The 20,561-nt window shown below is 38.4% G+C and overlaps 1 protein-coding gene and 1 pseudogene across 1 annotated transcript; both read left to right on the top strand.

The window, feature by feature from the left end:
• Positions 1-1,297: 1,297 nt before the first annotated feature.
• On the top strand, positions 1,298-17,713 carry LOC141461946 (uncharacterized; annotated as a pseudogene).
• Positions 17,714-18,155: 442 nt separating this feature from the next.
• On the top strand, positions 18,156-18,611 carry LOC141461945 (small heat shock protein C2-like). Its single transcript, XM_074143430.1, has one exon. It carries the CDS (start codon positions 18,156-18,158, stop codon positions 18,609-18,611), a length of 456 nt encoding a protein of 151 aa, XP_073999531.1.
• The last annotated feature ends 1,950 nt before the right edge of the window (positions 18,612-20,561 follow it).

Genomic DNA, 20,561 nt, shown 5'->3' with positions numbered 1-20,561 from the left:
ATTACAGAGAGTTTTAAAGTGATGGAACATGATAAGCTTGAAAAACTCATAAAAGAATTAAGCAATAATATAACTGAAAAGACGAATTATGAAAAGGAGCTGTTTAATAAAATTGATAACATAATCAATTTTGTAAAAACTAAATCAAAAAATATCAGAACTGATTATGTTACGGCGTTTATATCATTAAAGAGCTTAGATGTTGGTTTGAATGACAATAAGATTAACCATAATGTTATTAGAGGAATAAAATTCTTTGCTAATAAAACACTAGAGAATATTCCTTCCCAAATAGAGTCTCACAATCTTAAAGAAATTGCCGAACTATCAATGAAAATTTCTCATAGTGTTAGGTCAAGAATACAGGATGACAACCTTGATAAAGTAAATAGATTAACTTGTGAGATTTTTTACATTGCTGAACTTGGAACAGGTGACCTTAAATGGATTGAGGAATTAAGAAACAAGTTGAATGAGAAAGGTTCGTTTATTCCTACATATAAACAAAGGAAGGCTTACAATATAACAGAAGAAAAATACAATAACCAGCTTGAACTGAAGTTATCTGAACTGAAAAGTAATTTGAGGAATAACGCATTAAGTGGCAAGTTAACTGAAAAGCTCCCTTCCTACAAGAGGAATAAAAAGTTGCAAGCAGTAGTAGAAATGCTTGTTCTGGATATAATGTCGATCTTAGGTAGATCAAAGAAGCATCTAGAAAACAATCTACTTTTTTTAGATGATAACACTCCTTTATTAACTGGAAAATGTTTGCGTAATCATTTAGCACACGATAATACCTTAGTTGATGTATTGTTATCTGATCCCTCAATAGCAGTTATCTTGAACGCTAAAAAACTTATTTCAAAAATGTAATAAAAAGTAAGAAGAAAATTGGCAAGTCGGTAAGAGATGATCCTTCCAAGCTGAAAGATAAATACGATCAAAACCTTATCACTATTGCTAATCAGGAAAAAATGTTTGCTGCGTTGGAAGAAGGAAATCTTGAAGACTTAAAGAGTTATCTCAAAAAAGGAGCAGACTAGAAGTATTAACTCATGGACTACATTACATTTTGCTGCTAAGGGACCTAGTCTTGAAATTATAAAATTTGTTCTTAATCAAAATTTAGACGTTAATGTTAAAGATATTAATGGTCAAAGCCCACTACATATTGCTGCTGCATATGGAAGGAAAAATATTGTGGAATTTTTTATAGGAAAAACAGGTGTATATGTTGATGATCTAGATAATAGTGGCAAAACATCACTACATATTGCAGCTAAAAATGGTCACAAAGATGCTATTGAAATTCCACTAAAAAATAATGCTAATACTAATACCAAAGATATAGCTGGTTTTTCACCTTTACACTATGCAATAAAAAACAATCATATTGATGTTGCTAAGATTATGCTGGAAAAAGAAGCGAATGTTGACATCAACGAAACTATGGGTGGCTTTACTTCACTACATATAGCTGCAGAAAGTGGTTATCTAGGGCTAGTTAATTTTTTACTGAAAAATGAGGCAAATGTTAATGCAAGAAACGATAAGGAGGGAATACCATTACATACAGCAGCACTAAATGGCCACCTAGAAGTAGTGAATGCTTTAATTCTCAAAGGAGCCGATGTTAACTCCAGAGTTATAGATGGTTGTACACCATTACACTATGCAATAGAAAACGGTCATGAAAAGATAGCTAATATTTTATTGAAGCATGGAACTAATGTTAATGTTGTTGACAAAACCTATAATAACACACCTTTGCACTACGCAGCAAAAGATGGACATGAGAAAATTGTTAAGGCTTTACTGACAAATAAGGCAAATGCTAGTATTGCCACTGTGGAAGGTATAACCCCACTACATTTTGCAGTGCAGAGTGGCCACTTGAAGATAGTTGTTGCTCTTCTCGAGCATGGGGTTAACATTCGCGCTAAAGATAAAAATAATGCTACGCCATTACACTATGCAGCAGAGAGTGGTCATAAGGCAGTTGCTGAGCTTTTAATAAAAAATGGAGTAGAAATCAATGATAAAGCCAATAATAATCTAACACCATTACATGTAGCTGCTCTGAAAGGTCACAAAGATATTATTGAACTCCTAATAAGAAATAAAGCTGAAGTTAGAGCTCAAGACATTAAGGGTAGTACACCATTACATGCAGCTGCAATGAATGGTAGCAAAGATATTATTGATCTTCTAATAAAAAATAAAGCTGAAGTTGATGCTAGAACTAATGATGGCATGACCCCATTGCATGTAGCTGCTCTAAATGGACATAAAGACGCTATTGCTTTTCTAATCAAAAGTAAAGCTGAAGTCAATACTAGTGCTAATTATGGTCTTACACCATTACATGCAGCTATTGTGGGAGGTCACAAAGATATTGTGAATCTTTTAATAAAAAATAAAGCTAAAGTTAACGCAGAAGGTATTGCAAGTAGTACACCATTACATGTAGCTGTGGAAGGAGGTCATAGGGAAATCGTTGGAAGTTTTGGTAGCAAATAGAGCCAATGTTAATGTTAAGAGTAACAACCTAACACCATTGCTTTCTGCTATTAAGCATAATCATAAGGAGATCGTTGAAGTTCTTGTAGAAAATGGAGCTAGTGTTAATGCAGAAGGTGGTGAACCTTTATCATTAGCAGTGCTCGCTGGTTATAGGGATATTGTAGAGATTTTGCTAAAAAACAAGGCCCATATTAATATAAAAGGTCCTGAAGATGCTACACTATTACATTTGGCTGCTAAAAGAGGACATAAGGGAATAGTAAATGCTCTGATAGAAAGGGGAGCCAATGTTGATGCTATGACTATTAATAGTACAACACCATTATATCTTGCGGCACAAGAAGGCCATGAAGAAGTTGCTGAACTTTTGATAGCAAATAAGGCTAACGTTAACGTTGTAAATGTTGAAGGTACTCCACTACATATAGCTGCAGGAAACGGCCATGTTAATGTTGTTGAAGTCCTATTAAGTAATGGAGCAAAAGTTAATGTTAAGGATAATAAGAGCAGAACACCTTTAGAGTTAGCAGTTGCACATGGTCATTTGCAAGTGGTGAAAATGTTACTGCAGTATAAAAAAGTAGATATGAACGCTAAAGGCAACGATGATTGGACGATACTGCACATTGCTTCACAGGAAAATAACTTAGAAATGGTAAAATGTCTAGTAGATGAAGGGTCTAATATTAATGCTAAAAATGCCTCTGGCTCAAAGCCTATACATATTGCAGCTAGAGAAGGTCATAAAGATACTGTAGAATTTTTCCTTAGTAAGGGGTTAAGTATTAATGACTCTGGCGCAGCTAATCAAACATTACTACACTATGCTGCAATGAAGGGTCATTTAGAAGTTGTAAAGTATTTGATAGCGCAAGGTGCTGACGTCAACGCCAAAGATGCTAATGGCTCAAGTCCTGTGCATATTGCTGCTAACTTTGGTTATAAAGACGTTATTGAAGTATTATTAAAAAATGGTGCAATTTATAATGCTGTTGACAAGCTTTATAGAAGACCTTTAGAAATGACTAACAACAAAAATGTTATCAATTTATTAGCATCAACTGAAGAATTATTTGAGTCTGTAAAACGTAATAGCTCTTTAGAGGTTGAGAATTACATTAAAGCAGGAGCATTTGTTAATGCAAAAAATGCTGATAGTGGAACGTCATTACATTATGCTGCATGGAAAGGCTATGACGAAGTTGTCAAGATTTTATTACAGAATAAAGCCAATCCTAATGCGGTTGGTAGCAAGAGATTTACTCCTATACATTATGCTGCTAAGTTCTCACATTTAAAAATTGTAAAAGCTTTACTGTCCCATGGTGCAGTATATAATGCTGTTTCTGACGGCGGTAAAACACCATCAGACTTCACTGTAGATAGAGATATAACTAGTTTATTTAAGTTAATTAGTGAATCATTTAAAAAAGTTAAAGAAGGTAATGCTCAAGTTATTAATGACTTAAATAAGATAAAGGATATTGATACAGTAAAAGCAGTGATGAGTGCTCGTAATAGAGAGAACAAAACGTTAGTAGTTGCTGCAGTACATAGTAACTTTTCAAAAGTCGAGCAGTTGAAGCAGATATCGCAAAGTGACGTATCCGCTCAGATTGATACAGCTTTAGTGCTCTTGAATCAAGGCAATTACCAAAAAGCCTTAAGTATTTTCAGAAGCGCATTTGAAAGAAGAAAAGAAATACTAGGACAGACAATCCTGGTACTTTAGATATTCAGACATATATAGCCAAAGTGCTATATAAGCAAGGAATTTACCAAGAAGCTTTAAATATGCTTGAAGAGATTTTTCAGAAACAAAAAGAAATGCTGGGTTTAAACGATAAGGATACTTTAAGTACAAGAAGTACAATCGCTTTAGTGCTGCATAGACAGGGGAAAGATGAAAAAGCTTTTAATATTTATCAAGAAGTCTATCAGAGACAAAAGGAGATACTAGGATCAAATCATTCAGATACCTTAAATACTCAGTTTCACATGGCATTAGTATTAGATAGACAGGGAAAATATGAAGAAGCGTTAAATATCAATAGGGCAGTTTTTGAAAAGAGGAAAGAAACACTAGGTACACATGATCTAGCCACTGTGAGTGCCAAAAATAATATAGCAATGGTACTAGCTAACCAAGGTAAATACGAAGAGTCCTTAAAAATCTATAAAGAGGTTTTTGAAAAGAAGAAAATAATTTTAGGTATTAATCATGCTGATACCTTGAGAACGTTACATAACATTGCTGGGGTACTCTTCAATCAAAATAAATATCATGAAGCCTTGAAAGCTTTTCAAGAGGTTTTAAGTATCCAGAAAAAAGCTTTACAACAAAATCACCCAGAAACCTTGAATACTCAATACAACATAGCAAATGTACTTTTTGCTCAAGGGAAATGGATCAGCGCACTTAAAGTCTACAGAGAAAGTTTTGATCAAAGAAAAGCTGTTTTTGGACCAAGTCATCCGAGTGTTTTAGATATTTTAAAAAAGATAGAGATAATTAGTTTTAGATTTAAGCTTGAGGGTAGCGAAGCATCAGAGGTTCTCCAGCATCTGCAGAAAGATATCAACATTGCTGCTAGTAAAGGTGATATATGAACTGTTCAGCGTCTGTTAAAAGATGGAGCTGATGCCAACGATAAAGATATTGATGGAAGAACACCGTTGCATTACGCTGTTAGCAATGGACACATAGATATTGTAAACATCTTACTAACAAATGGAGCTAATGTTAGTCAAGTTACTAATAAAGGTAATACACCATTACACACTGCTACTTCCAAATGTTACAAAGAAATTGTTGAGGTTCTGTTACAACATATCAGTCGTGATAAATTAAATGACTTTGTTAATGCTAAAACTACTTCTAGTGGTACTACATCACTTCATGTTGCAGCTAAAGGTGGCTCCTTGGAAGTTGTAAAATCTTTATTAAAACATGGTGCAATTTATAAAATTGAGAACAAAGAAGGTAAAATACCTATTGATCTTTCTAAGGACCAAAGAGTTACTAACTTACTGAAATTGATCGAAGAATTGTTTAGAGATATAAAAAATGGTAATGTTGAATCTATCAGCAAGCTAAGAGCAGTAAAACCTGATGAGTTCTTAGCTATAACAAATGCTCGTAATAATCAAGGGAATACATTATTGCAAGTTGCTATAGCCAATAAACATAAGAATATTGCAACTAAATTGTTAAAAATGCTGAAGGAGCCAGATCAAGTTCAATCACAGTTTAGCCATGAATGTGAGTTGGATCAACTTGAGAAGCTTAAAAGTGCTACAGAGGTGCATATCCGTTTTTCTGAGCTTTACCTTCCTATGTTGCGTAGCATGTCGCAACCATATAGTTCAGAAAAGAATACTTCTCCTTGGAAAACTCTTAAGGAAGGTTCTTATTACCTAGGAAATGCATATCGCTTAGTTGAGGTATACAAAGATTGTGTACCTGGTTCGATAAATAATAAAAGCATACAGTCAGTAAATGATATGCTAGTAGCACTAGAATTTGATCCAAAACACATAACGTCAGGGTATACAGATGAAGCTTACGGTGGGAAGGCTGAATGCTTCGTTTCCAAAGGGCAAGGTACAAAATATTATAAGTTATTGCATAGTGAGTTAAAGAAAGATGTAAGATCGTTCATAGAAATGGTTGAACTTAATATTGACATTCCTGTAAAAAGGTTTTTAGAGTCAATCAATCAGAGATTACAGTCTGTTTTTTCTGAAAAGTTACTTGAGGCCATAGAAAATGACAATCCTTTAGCGGTTGAGAATTGCTTCAAAAGAGGGGTAACTGTTAACTTCAAAGATACCGATGGAAGAACACCATTACACCATGCTGTTAACAACGGCAACATAGATGTTGTAAGTACCTTATTAAAAAATGGAGCTGAAGTTGCTCAAATTACTAACAAGGGCAATACGCCATTACATATAGCTTCTTCCAAAGGTTACAGAGAAGTTGTTTAAGTTTTATTACAATATGTAAGTCGTGATGAATTAAATGACTTTATTAATGCTAGAACAACTTCTGGTGGTACTACATCACTTCATGTTGCTGTTAAAAATGGCTTCTTAGAAGTTGTAAAATCTTTATTAAAACATGGTGCAACTTACAACATTGAGAATAAAGAAGGCAAAACACCTATTAATCTTTCCAAAGATCATAAAGTTGCTAACCTCCTGAAATTAGTTGAAGAATTGTTTGAAGGTACAAAAAAAGGTAATGTTGAAATTATCAACAAGCTAAGGGTAGTAAAGCAAGATGAATTTTTAGCTGTAACGAGCGCTCGTAATAATCAAGGGAATACATTATTGCAAGTTGCTATAGCTAATGGACATAAGAATGTTGCGGATAAATTGTTAGAAATGCTAAAAAAGCCAGATCAAAATTTACAAGACGTCAATATAGAAAGTGGAGTTAAAAGTTTGAAACTTTGAATAATGCTATTGAAATATTTATATATAACCTAAGTTAATGTTATATTATACTTAAATCAGTTACAATATTTGAGTTTCAGCAAGCCATGGAGTCAAATTAAGGGAAAGTAGATTGTAGAAAAAGTACAAGTTTTTGGTACATGGGCTACTTTATACTCCGCATCACAGCTACAAGTTTACCATTTTATTCTATTAGACATATTTATTGCGTTAAAGGAGTGTATGTAAACACCTGAATTCATTACAGAAACTAAAACATTGCAAGATAGTAAAAATATTATGTTTAAACTAGTTTGACTTATATTATATACTGTGGATAATATATCATCTATTTATAATGATATTAATATAAGGAAAATGTTATAATCTGGAGGGTAAGTAGTTATGCTAGGCAATGATAATACAAGCTACAGTTTAATTTCTGCAGTTCGTGAAGGAAGACTAGAAAGAGCAAGGGAGTTAATTAATTCTTTTGGACTATCTTATTCACAAGCATGGTCAGAAGGATATGTTTTACTTCGTGATGCTATTGAGAATAAACATACAGCAGTTACTAAACTACTTTTAACAAACGGTTCTAAAGTTAACAGCAAAAACAAAAAACCTTCTAATACTCCACTTCATTTTGCTGCTATAAATGGTGACATAGAAATTGTTAAGATGCTTCTAGACAGAGGTGCTAACATTGATGCTAAAAATCAGTATGGCAGAACTCCGCTTCACAATGCGATTGAAAATAAGAAAATGGAAATTACTGAACAATCAACGATTTGCTGATCTGTGATAGGGGATATGTTTCTTATCGGTTTTTTGCTGAGCTTGCACAAAGAGGTATTAATTACATAATTCGCTGTCCATATTCGTCATTTAATGAAATTAATGCTATGTTTAAGCCAGAAAGTCCATCTGATGCGATAGTCGTGTCAACCGCACCTGTCAAGGTAGCAAGACAGCTAAGGAAGCTAGGATTACCTGATAAAATAAAGTTTAGATTGGTCAAGATAGTTCTTTCTTCTGGCGAGATTGAAGTGTTGGCTACATCGTTGTTAGACGAACAGCAGTTTAAAGTTGAAGAATTTGGAGAGTTATATTATTTACGTTGGGGAGTAGAAACATTTTTTTCCAAACTCAAAGGAAGGTTAGGTTTAGAAAATTTTACAGGTAAAAGTGTTGAAACCATAAAGCAGGATTTTTGGTCAACCATCTTTATTAGCAACTTAGAAAGTATTATGACAGAGGATATAGAAGAGACATTGAACGCGGGTCTAGCCAATTGCAAGTACGAGAAAAGCATCAATAAATCTGTCTCATTTAATGCAATAAAAAATTTAGCTTTCGATGTTTTTTCTACAGAGTCAGACATAGACTGCATTATGGATCGATTATCACAGTTATTTTTGATGAATACTTTAGTAGTGAGAAAAGGAAGGAAGGTCGAGCGTAATAAAGTAACTGATACTCGTTCACTGAACTACCAAAAAAGAACTAGAAAACATGTGTTTTGATCCTAAGATATCTTTTTGTTAGAGGTTACATCTCTCACTCAATAACCTACAGTTGTTATTTTTTCAGTACCTTGAATTTTACTTCCCTCAAGGTTCACCATAATATTTATCATCATTACGAAATTACTTATATTTTTGGTCGAATTTTAACTCCTATTTCCTTAACTTAATGGCAGTGAAGATAGTATAACCCCTCTTCATATTGCTGCTAAGAAAGGATATATGCATATTGCCGAAGATCTTCTAAACCATGGTGCTTGTACTCATTCTTTCACATTGAAGGAAGGATATATGCCACTACATTTTGCTTCTGAACTAGGCAATGAAGAAGCTGTGAAATTATTCTTGAATAAAGGTGCTGATATTAATGCTAGCACAAATGGTAATTTAACGCCACTTCATGTTGCTACCAAAACAGGACGTAAAACAGTTGTAAAACTGCTCTTACAACATGGAGCTAAAGTTGATAATCAGGATAAAGATGGTAAAACCACACTACACCTCGCTGTTGAAAAAGGATATTTAATGATTGTTGAGGATGTTTTAAAGTATTGTCCTGATATTAATCATCAAAGTAACAGAAGCTCTCTTAAAATCGCAGTGCACGGCTATGGAGAAGAGTATAAAAAGATTGTTGAGGCTCTTCTAGAATATGGCCTTATTGTTAACCCAGAAGATGCAAATAATCCTAAGTTATTACATGCTGCTGTTGAAAAAGGATATTTGAAAATTATTGAAGACCTATTAAAGTATGGTGCTGACGTTAATACTGTAAAGTTTTTCCCAAAAAAAATAACTTTACTTACACAACTAGTGCCTGCCACTAGTTATTTTAATAATATGTGGGTTTGTTTAAATAATAAAACTCGCTAAAGTTGTAAGTAATAACCTGATTTATTAACACGTTAACATTACTCACATTAACATTTACTAGCAACTAACGCTATTCATTACAGTCACCATTTACAACAGTCACAACAGTTTACTGTTACTTACTCACTTCGTAACGCCACAAAACTGTTCCCCGACTGACCACTGGTCCGCACTGCACCGAATTGCACTAGTCTCAGCTGCACTAACACAGCTCTACTCATCAACTGACTAATTGCCCAACTAGCTACCACTGAAGCACTCCGCAACACTGACTCTCTCAACACTAACTCCGAACTTGACTAAAACTCTCTAAAACTTGCTTGAAACTCGATTAACACTGACTTCTCCAGCTGTGTCGGCCTCCTTTTAACTGCGTGCCTCCCTCCAACTGGAACTGCCCTCCTCCAACTCTCTGAGCATAAGTTTCCACGCCCTCCTGATGTTCATTGGCTGGAGAAAACATACTGCCACCACCTCAGCTGTGAGCCGCCTCCTCCCATTCTCCGTCTCTCTCCAACTCCGTCTGTCTCCCTCTCACCTGTCAATCACAGGCTGGGAAACACATATGCCACCACCCCAACTGAGGCCTTTCTCTTAGCTGGCTTTTACACAGGTCACTAACTCCTTGAACAATCTAGCCCTTTCCTTTCTAGTTCAATAAAGACCGGCCCTTTTGTCTATACAGTGGTGGCCTGTTACCGGCTTTAGTCGCTTAACCCCTAGAACAATCTAGGCCTTTCTTTTCTGCCACAAGTAGATACCGCCCCTTTTGTTTATGCAGTGGCGGCCTGTTACTGACTTTGGTCGTTCAACCTCTAGAACAATCTAGGCCTTTCTTCTCCGCCCAGGTCAACTTCGTTACACTGCTCCCCTCTTAGAACTGTTCGTCCCGAACAGAAGTCTCTTTCGTGACGTAGGGGAGTAATCGGTCTAAGTGTACTACCTTCATTTTGGATCTGGGCGTGCGTTGAATTCGGTACACCAGGTCGTTGAGTCGTGAGACAATGGTGTAAGGTCCTTCCCAGTTGTTCTGTAATTTAGGGGATCTTCCCTTCTTGCGGACTGGGTTATACAACCAAACTTTCTCGCCTTCCTGGAACGTTCTTCCGGTGACTCGCATGTCATACCGTGTCTTCATCCGGTCACTTTCCAGTTTTATCCTGTCGCGCACCTTTCCATGTATATCTCTCAACTTACGGCGAAGTTCCACAGCATAACTATCCATGTCCGATTCTTCCGTCTCCGGGCCGCCAAATAAAAGGTCACTGGGTAGCCGCAGCTCCCTACCGAACACAACGCTCGCAGGTGTTCGGCCAGTGGTCTCGTGAACGGCTGATCGGTACGCCATCATTATGAGGGGTATATGTTCGTCCCAATCATCCTGATGTTCATTTACCAACATCCTCAGATGGCCTCCTAAGGTCTTGATAAATCGCTCCACCATGCCGTCGGACTGAGGGTGCAGCGGTGTTGTCCTCGTCTTCCTAACACCGAGGATCTCGCAGACCATCTTGAACAGATTGGACTCAAAATTCCTTCCCTGATCGGAGTGCAATTCCAGTGGTATTCCAAAACGGCTGAACATGTTGTTTACTAAGGCTTCAGCTACCGTGGACGCGTCCTGATTTGGTAAAGCGTAAGCCTCTGTCCACTTGCTGAAGTAGTCGGCTGCGACCAGAATATAGCGATTTCCTTTCTTGGATTCAGGAAAAGGTCCCGCTATATCGATGGCTATCCTTTCGAACGGTGCCCCCACATTGTACTGTCTCATTGCACCGCGGGTTCTTCGGCTGGGCCCTTTACTCGCTACGCACTTAGTGCAACGTCGACACCAGTCTACAACATCCTCGTGGTACCCTACCCAGTAGAACCTCTGCCTCAGCTTGTCCAATGTCTTCCTTACTCCAAAGTGGTTCCCGGTAGAACCTCCGTGCATTTCTGTTAGTACCTCTTCCCTTCTTGATGCTGGCAGGATCACTTGATTTTTCTTTTCCCTTCCGTCTGCGCTTTCCCACGTTCGCAGCAATACCCCATCTTTGATGGTGAGCGAATCCCACTGGGCCCAGTAGCACTTCACGTCCCGACTGCTGGGCGCAATCTCCTCCCAGTCCGGCCTTGACCCTTCTTCCTTGAACTTGAGCACCGATCTAATGTCCTCATCCTTGAGTTGCTCCTCCCTGATCGCTTCGGAGCTCCATTCCACTCCTGGAAGAACGATGGTTCGTTTACATTGGCCCTGCTCCTTCTGCTCCGTCCTGCAACAGTGCTTGCACTCATGGTTACATGGCCGTCTGGAAAGGGCGTCGGCATTACCATGGAGTCTTCCCTTCCGGTGGGCTATCCTGAATTGATACTCTTGAAGCCTCTCTATCCAGCGTGCTACCTGACCCTCCGGGTTCTTGAAATTCAATAGCCAAGTCAGGGATGCATGGTCAGTCCGTAACAGGAACGGTTGTCCATAGAGATACTTATGGAAATGTTCCAGCGTCTTCACGATAGCCAGAAGCTCTTTCCTCGTGACGCAGTAGTTCTTTTCAGCCTTAGAGAGGGTTTTGGAGAAGTACGCGATGACTCGTTCTTCGCCATCCTGTACCTGCGATAGTAGACCCCCTATCCCAACCATGCTGGCATCTGTGTCCACGATGAACTCACAACCAGCTCTTGGGTACGCCAAGACTGGGGCTGCTAATAAGGAATTCTTTAGTCTCTCGTATGCTTCTTGGCATTTCGGAGTCCATTCAAAAGGTTGCTCATTTTCAGTTAACCGATGAAAGGGCCTGGCTATATCCGCAAAACCCTGAACGAATCTCCTGTAGTAGGTACACAACCCCAGGAAGCTTCTCACTTCGCGTTTGTCCTTTGGTACTGGCCACGCACTCACAGCTTCGGTTTTCTCGGGATCCGTTCTCACACCTTCCGAGGAAACGATGTGTCCTAGGTATTTCACCTCCCTTCTGAATAGATGGCATTTCTTCAGGCTAAGCTTTAAGCCAACGCTGGACAATTTTTCCAACACCTCTCCCAGGTGCTTGAGGTGTTCCTTCAGGGTTTTGCTGAAAATGATCACGTCGTCCAGGTATATTAAGCAGGTCCTCCAATGTAGTCCTCTTAGAGTGGTTTCCATCAGCCTCTCAAAAGTTGCTGGCGCATTGCAGAGTCCAAATGGCATTACGCTGAACTGCCACAACCCGGTACCCGTTGAGAACGCCGTTTTCTCTTGATCTTCTGGATGTATCTCTACTTGCCAATAGCCACTCTTTAGGTCCAGAGTCGAGAACCAATTGGCCTCCGCTAAGGTATCCAGAGTGTCGTCTATCCGTGGCAGTGGATAGCTGTCCTTCTTCGTGATGTCGTTGAGCTTGCGGTAGTCAACACAAAATCTGGTAGAGCCGTCCTTCTTCTTGACCAACACCACGGGAGAAGCCCAAGGACTGCTGGAAGGTTGGATTACCTCTCGTACCTTCATGTCCTCTATCATTTGGTCGACCTCCTGTTGTTTGGCCAACGGAATCCTCCGTGGCGCCTGCTTAATGGGCTGGTGATCGCCGGTGTTGATGCGGTGTTGTACTGTCTTCGTCCTTCCCAGGTCGTGGTCACCGCAGGAAAACACATGATGGTATTTGTGTAATAGCTGCTTAGCTGCTTCCCTTTCCTGAGGTCTCAGATCAACAACTGCACTTTCTATGAATTCGTCTACGACCCTAGGCCTTGGCGTAGATTGCTCCCTAACCAGATTTGCATTGGGTACCTCAGAGCCGGTTATCATATGGACCTCCTCGCATCTACCGATTATTGTTCCTTTCTTCAGTTTTTGGTCGAAGTCCTTGGTGTTCAAAAGTCTAGCCGGTATTGTATTAGTCTTAGCCGAGATGAGCGTCCGTCCTATGAGTATGCCGTTATCGCGCTGCGAAGCCGGCTCCAACACTCCCAGTACTCCTCCTGGTTTTTCCTCCAATGAAACGGTGGCTATGGTTTCACTGCGTGCAGGTAACACAAGGTCTTCCAATAGCGTTGCTTGTCTTATCACCCCAACATCTTCCTTGGACATCTTGAGTATCGTTTCTTCGTTCCCAATTCGAATGGATCTTTCATCGAAATCCAGGACAACTTTGTGTGAATTCATAAAATCCATTCCCAATATGACCGGGTCCGAGATATTCGCTACGACCACCCGATGGGGAATCTGCTTAGTACCCACCTCGATGGTAACTTGGGCTTCCCCTGCGACTTCCATGCTGTCTCCGTTGGCCGTCACGATGAGATACCCTCTTGACGGAGTATGTAGTTTCAAATTCGGTATAAAACCTTTCCTGACGATAGTATGGGTGGCTCCAGTGTCTACAACCATCTGACAGGCTTTCCCTGCTATCTTTCCTTCCAACAGTAGGCTGCTATCTTCACACTCTAGCCGTGACACCTTTATCTGTGTTGGGGCAAAGGAGAAATGAGCCGGCTTTCGCCCCACTAAGCCGACAGCTCGTCGTTTCCCTGACGGTCTTCTTCTTTTGGTTGATTTCTGCGAACAGGACGTGTGCAGTCCCTCTTCATATGTCCAAACTCGTGACAATTATAACACTTCAGGGAATTCCTTTTCTTCGGATTTGAGGGCACCAGTCCTCGAATCTCTCGTATCAATCGCTCCAACACCTCTTCCACTTTGTCGTTGTTCGCACCATCTGTGCTTGTAACGGCGGGCGGCTTCAAGTAGGTCTGTCTCACCCGAACTGGATCCCTCTGGATGCTCTTCTTTACTGTCTCAAACTCCAGAGCTCGAGCCAGCGTCTCCCCGAGCGTCTTCTGTTTGGCCAACTTAAGCGCCTGCTTTAATTCGGGGTCCTTTAGGCCGTCCGTGAAGGCGTCCACTGCAAATCCCTCCAATAGTTCGTCATCTACCCCAGGAAACGCAGCTCTTGCCAAGCGGTAGACATCAGCGCTAAACTGCTGGAGAGCCTCCCCTGGTTGTTGCCGCCTTGTCCTAAATTGCGTGCGGTATAGCTCCTGCATATGCCGGTCGCCAAACCGCCTTTCCAAGTGCCCTGTCAGGAGACTAAAATCTTGTCGGTGAGCCTCTGGAACACTCTGAAGGATGTCCAGAGCTTCTCCCCGCAGCGAGACTATCAACGATGTTACCTTGTCTCGTTCCGTCCAACCATTTGCAGAAGCTGCCGCATCAAACTGCAGTAAATAATTGGCCCACGATGAGGTCCCGTCGTAGGCTGGAGGTTTGATTTGTGGTCCGGCTCCGTGCGCGGCTCTCGGGCCTTCGTTTTGTGGGTGACCGGTCCCGGCACTCTCCAATCTTTGCCTCACATACTGCTCTACCTCGTCGATTTTCTTCTCCATCTCGGCTTTGCCGTCTCTCATTTCCTTCTGGACTTGATTTACTTCGTCTTGAACTTTACCGATTTCATTCTTCATTTCTTCTTGGATCTTACTCATTTCCCTGGTTATTTCCCTTGTTATTTCTTCTTTCATCTTTTCCTGGCCCTTGTTTACCTCATCTAGGTGCTTTCTCATGTCTTCCTTCATTTCGTCTTTGCACTTTTTCAGATCTTCTTTCATTTCATCCTGGCCCTTTCTCACATCTTCCTTCATCTCCCTCATCAGTGTCATTAACTCTTCCATGCTCCGCTTCCTAGTACTCACTGGCATATAACACTCGTCGGTTTTCCAGAACTTCCAGCAATTTACCCGAACTAATAAAATCACACTTATTCGTTTAGCGGTTTTACTAGATCCCACTTCTGACACCAATGTAAAGTTTTTCCCAAAAAAAATAACTTTACTTACACAACTAGTGCCTGCCACTAGTTATTTTAATAATATGTGGGTTTGTTTAAATAATAAAACTCGCTAAAGTTGTAAGTAATAACCTGATTTATTAACACGTTAACATTACTCACATTAACATTTACTAGCAACTAACGCTATTCATTACAGTCACCATTTACAACAGTCACAACAGTTTACTGTTACTTACTCACTTCGTAACGCCACAAAACTGTTCCCCGACTGACCACTGGTCCGCACTGCACCGAATTGCACTAGTCTCAGCTGCACTAACACAGCTCTACTCATCAACTGACTAATTGCCCAACTAGCTACCACTGAAGCACTCCGCAACACTGACTCTCTCAACACTAACTCCGAACTTGACTAAAACTCTCTAAAACTTGCTTGAAACTCGATTAACACTGACTTCTCCAGCTGTGTCGGCCTCCTTTTAACTGCGTGCCTCCCTCCAACTGGAACTGCCCTCCTCCAACTCTCTGAGCATAAGTTTCCACGCCCTCCTGATGTTCATTGGCTGGAGAAAACATACTGCCACTACCTCAGCTGTGAGCCGCCTCCTCCCATTCTCCGTCTCTCTCCAACTCCGTCTGTCTCCCTCTCACCTGTCAATCACATGCTGGGAAACACATATGCCACCACCCCAACTGAGGCCTTTCTCTTAGCTGGCTTTTACACAGGTCACTAACTCCTTGAACAATCTAGCCCTTTCCTTTCTAGTTCAATAAAGACCGGCCCTTTTGTCTACACAGTGGTGGCCTGTTACCGGCTTTAGTCGCTTAACCCCTAGAACAATCTAGGCCTTTCTTTTCTGCCACAAGTAGATACCGCCCCTTTTGTTTATGCAGTGGCGGCCTGTTACTGACTTTGGTCGTTCAACCTCTAGAACAATCTAGGCCTTTCTTCTCCGCCCAGGTCAACTTCGTTACAATACGTTATACAATTCAACATTTAAAGAAGGTTTTACACCTTTACATAGTGCAGCCAAAAACAAACAGGAAGAAGTAGCTAAATTGTTGATAAGCTATGAAGCTGACATAAATGCTCAAGATAAAACCGGAAAAACTCCAATATTTTATGCTATTGAGAATGCCGATTTAAAAATTACCAAGCTACTTTTAACTAATAGAGCTAATATAAAAGATAGTCCTGATCTATTGAATATTGCTGTTAAGAAGGAATGCATAGAAATCGTTGAAGCTCTTTTGCAACACGATACTGATATTAACGCTAGTGATAAATATGGAAGAACAGCATTGCATTTTACTGCTTTAAGTGAGAGTGAAGGTTTTTTTGGATTTCTTACTAATGAAGATCCTGATATTAATATTAGGGGAGAAATTGCTAAACTGCTTCTAAGTAAGGGAGCTAATATAAATGCTCAAACCAAAAATGGTATTACGACGCTTCATGCTGCTGCTCAGAAAGGATATACGAAAGTTGTTGAAGCTCTTTTAGAATATAATGCAGATGTTAATTCTGCAGTTAAAAGTGATATAACACCGCTCCATCTTTCTGCTCAACAAGGAAATGAAGTAATTAGCAAAATGCTCTTGAACAAAGGAGCTAACGCAAACGCTAAGCAAAAAGATGGAATAACTGCACTTCATATTGCAACTCAAAAAGGCCATAAAGAGGTTGTAAAAGTATTGCTAGAATGCGGTGCTAAAGTTGGTTCTAAAATTAAAAGTGACATAACACCACTGCACCTGGCTGCTCAAAAAGGTTACCAGGAAATTATTGAGACTATCTTGAAATTTGGTGCTGATATTAACTCTAGAGATGAGTATGGCAGAACAGCACTTCACATTGCTTCTAAAGAAGGACATGAAGAAGTTGTTACAACTCTTTTGGAATATGGCTCTGATATTAATATTACGAGTAGAAATAATCATACACCACTTGATTCTGCTATGGCTGGTATAAGGTCATTTTATAGTCAACTCAACAACTATGACTCTGATGATGATGGTTATTACGATCGTGATCGTGGTGTCTGTTCGTGTGAAGTAACTGCTGAAGCTCTTAAACGCCACATAGTTAAAATGAAAACCGCAAATTTATATGTAAGTGAAAAAAATTTACTATCAATGAGTATCAGTGGTGAAATAAGTGGCTTTCAGGATGAATGTGAGGAAGAAATAGCAAGGATGAAGAGTGAGAAGATTAATAATCCTAACATTTCATTTTATGGTATCTTGGCAAAAGGTATAAGCTCATTAGCAATATATATGAGGAATGAAAATATAGTGCAGGTTTTAAAATCAGACGACTATAAAACAAAATTTCCAATATATGCTAGTATGATCGAAAGTCATTTCAGAAAGGGTATGGAAAGAAAAGAGTTACTTGAACAAGGCAATAAAATTTTCCATTTTCTCTTTAACAATTTTCCTGAGTTACCATATGACTGTACTGAAAAAATATTTAGTTACCTGAGTAACGAAGACTTAAGAATTTTGATAGATGCTTGTAAACCTCTTAGCATCAGTAATCCTAATACTAATATTAACAATGTAGTGATTACCTCAAGTACATCTCAAGTACAGTACGTTTAAGTTAAGGAAAAATAGCAGAACAAGCTACTTTCAACATTAAGTAATGGCTTTAGTAATTTAAAGATTATTTTAAAGGTTTTATGGGAATATTCAAAAAAGTATACGTGTCAAGTTAAGGGAAAATGAGCAAATTTAGTGCACTCAAAGTTGGGAAATATTAAATAAATCATTGGAGGTAAGTTTGAAAAGTAAAATACTTATCAAATGAAGATGAAGAAAATAATCGCAGAAATGGGAGGAATGCAATAACTCTACGTACTACAATTAATCTAGTTTATAGCATTACCCATGGTAATCCAAATAAGATTTTTTTCTCATAATCAAGTCATAGTAAATTGGAACAACTTTTCACATCTAACAAAAGCTCTGACTTTAGATTTAGGATTGAAATTAGTAAGTAGAATGGTTATGTAATGCATATATTAGTGAAAGGAGGTACAACATGAGTAATATAGTTCATTCAAATAAAAACAATAACTGTGATAACTTTAGTGTAAGAGGACTACAAAGAGCCGTTGATAACATATTTGATAGCTTCTTTACAGGATGGGACTCAGAGCTTTCCAGAAGAGGTAGTAGTCTATTACCAGCTTGCGATTTTTATGAAACAAAAGAAAGCTATTGTCTCTCGCTAGAGCTACCAGGTATTTCCAAAGAAAGCATAGACATTAGTATATCTGGCGACAGCTTAATAGTGAAGGGTGAAAAGACGTGTAATAATGAGTCAAAAGATAAGCAGTTTTACCATCGAGAAAGATACTATGGATCTTTCTATAGGTCTATTCAGCTTCCAGTAAATGTAGAGCAAGATAAAGTGTCTGCTAATTTTTCAGATGGAGTATTGCACGTAACCATACCTAAGTCGGAGAAACATATCAAGAGAATTGATGTAAAGTAACCAGTAAGTAATAGCAGGCTTGCTACTTTAAATTATTATAGATGGAATGTAATAAAGTTCAATTATCTTTTCTAGATCTAAATTTTTGTCTTAGCGTATTTATTATACAGATAGTGTAAAGCCTTTGTTAAGCTTACATATTGTCAATAATCTATTAATAACTCTTATGGTATAATTGACTTTGAAGAAAGAGGGAGTATGAGTGAGGCAAATCCAATAGTTACATTGAAGGCTAAAATTAAAGAATTTGGTTTTAGTGAATTAAAGGCTGGTGAGAGCAATAAATCAGCAAACTCTGGTGAAACAATGTATTTCGTTTTTCCAAGAATGAACTTTGTTATTAATGGAAAAATTATAGATACAGTTTTAACCTCTGCTTTAATGGAAGGAGCTCAATATCGCAAAAGCAACCTTTTTAATAGTTATGATATATACAGTACTGAAACCGCAAGAGAAAAACAAAGAGAAATAGATACAGATTATGGTAGAGCTTTTGTTGATTCAGTCCTCAAGGATCTTGAAAAGGAACTTGCACATAATGCGTTATGTGAATTATGGAAAAGTCACTGCAAAAATTCTGAAATTCCTGATTATCAGAAAACCACCTCATATGGGAAAGATTTTGAGAGATTTTACAATGCTGGAAGAGAGCATCTGCATCTATTACTAAAAGTAGGAGATGAGAATAATACCAATTCCCATTACATGGGACAATAACTAAAAAAAGCCCCTACTTGAGCAAGTAGAATAGCTGGGTAAAGTGGTATTGTTATCTATTCGATCCCTGTGTAGCGGGAATTGGTATAAGAACTATCGCCCATTTGTAAAAGAAGTCTTTAAAGAAATGTTCCAATACGCAGAAGCAAGTGTTCCGAATGACCCTATCTTAATCACTAATTGTAACCAAGCGGGATATGAATTTGCTGTAAGCATCCCTATTCTTGAAAGTTCACTCTTGGAATATAGATTAAAAGGGGAATATAGCAAGAATAAAACAATGTGTATTGATTGTGCTGATCCAATCAGTACAAAAGTAAAATCTGATATGTTAGTGTTCGTAACGAAGTTTGATAACCCAGGAGAAAAAATATGCGAGCTATCGACTTCACTTGAATTTGTACTTGAGTCTCAAGATGGTAAAGATGGTGTAACCTATAAAGATGGCAAATTATTACTTACTATTCCTAAGGAACTAAAAAATTATAAAGGGGAAAGTAGAAACTTGTTTGATGTTATTAAAGAATATTTTCAAAAATTCTGCGAAAAATTAGGATTTAAATTCAAGATAAAAACACAAAAAATAGTGCATGATTTGGACGATTTGCTGAAAGTAAATAGTCATCTTGAAAGCCTAAGACCACCTATTTGTAGTAATAATTATGCTCTTGGTCATTAAGTACTTTAAATCATAAGCTCAAGTTAGAGAGAATGGAACAAATGTTATTAAACAATAAAAGGTATAGTTGTATCTGGTTACTTAAGTTAGCTATAGAATGCCTTCTGTGTATATTAAAAGGGTATTTATTTTGTTATTTAAGTTTCCTCTTTTGGAACATAGAAACGCCCTAGGAATAATCCTACTGAATTCTATGATATTATTTTTTGTAACATTGTTATACACATCATGATAAGGGTATCGGCGAAGGTTTTTTATTTCTAGTTTTTTTGTTTCTAGTAGGCTCAAATTACAACAGCTATGCGTCAAGCACACAGGAAAGGAGCGCTAATTAGATCGTTTCATAGTGGTCTAAGATCTTTCTCCGATCCAAGCTACTTGAATGGCTTCGAGTATTTTTTCGTTGCAACGTTTCTCATCATCGTCAAATCCTTCTAAACCCAAGACCTTTTTTTTTTAGCTCAGTAAACCTGATATTAACTATATCTTCGCCTGGGAACTTTTCCTCTAAAGCTTCTGCGATGTCTTCTATATCAAGTCATATTTCTTGAACA

This window comes from Rhodnius prolixus, unplaced genomic scaffold (genome assembly GCF_049639745.1).
Source record: "Rhodnius prolixus isolate KJV_2025 unplaced genomic scaffold, Rpr scaffold_12, whole genome shotgun sequence".
Classification (NCBI taxonomy): Eukaryota; Metazoa; Arthropoda; class Insecta; order Hemiptera; family Reduviidae; genus Rhodnius; species Rhodnius prolixus.
The sequence above is the reverse complement of the archived record's forward strand: the minus strand, read 5'-3'. Positions and strand labels throughout refer to the sequence as shown.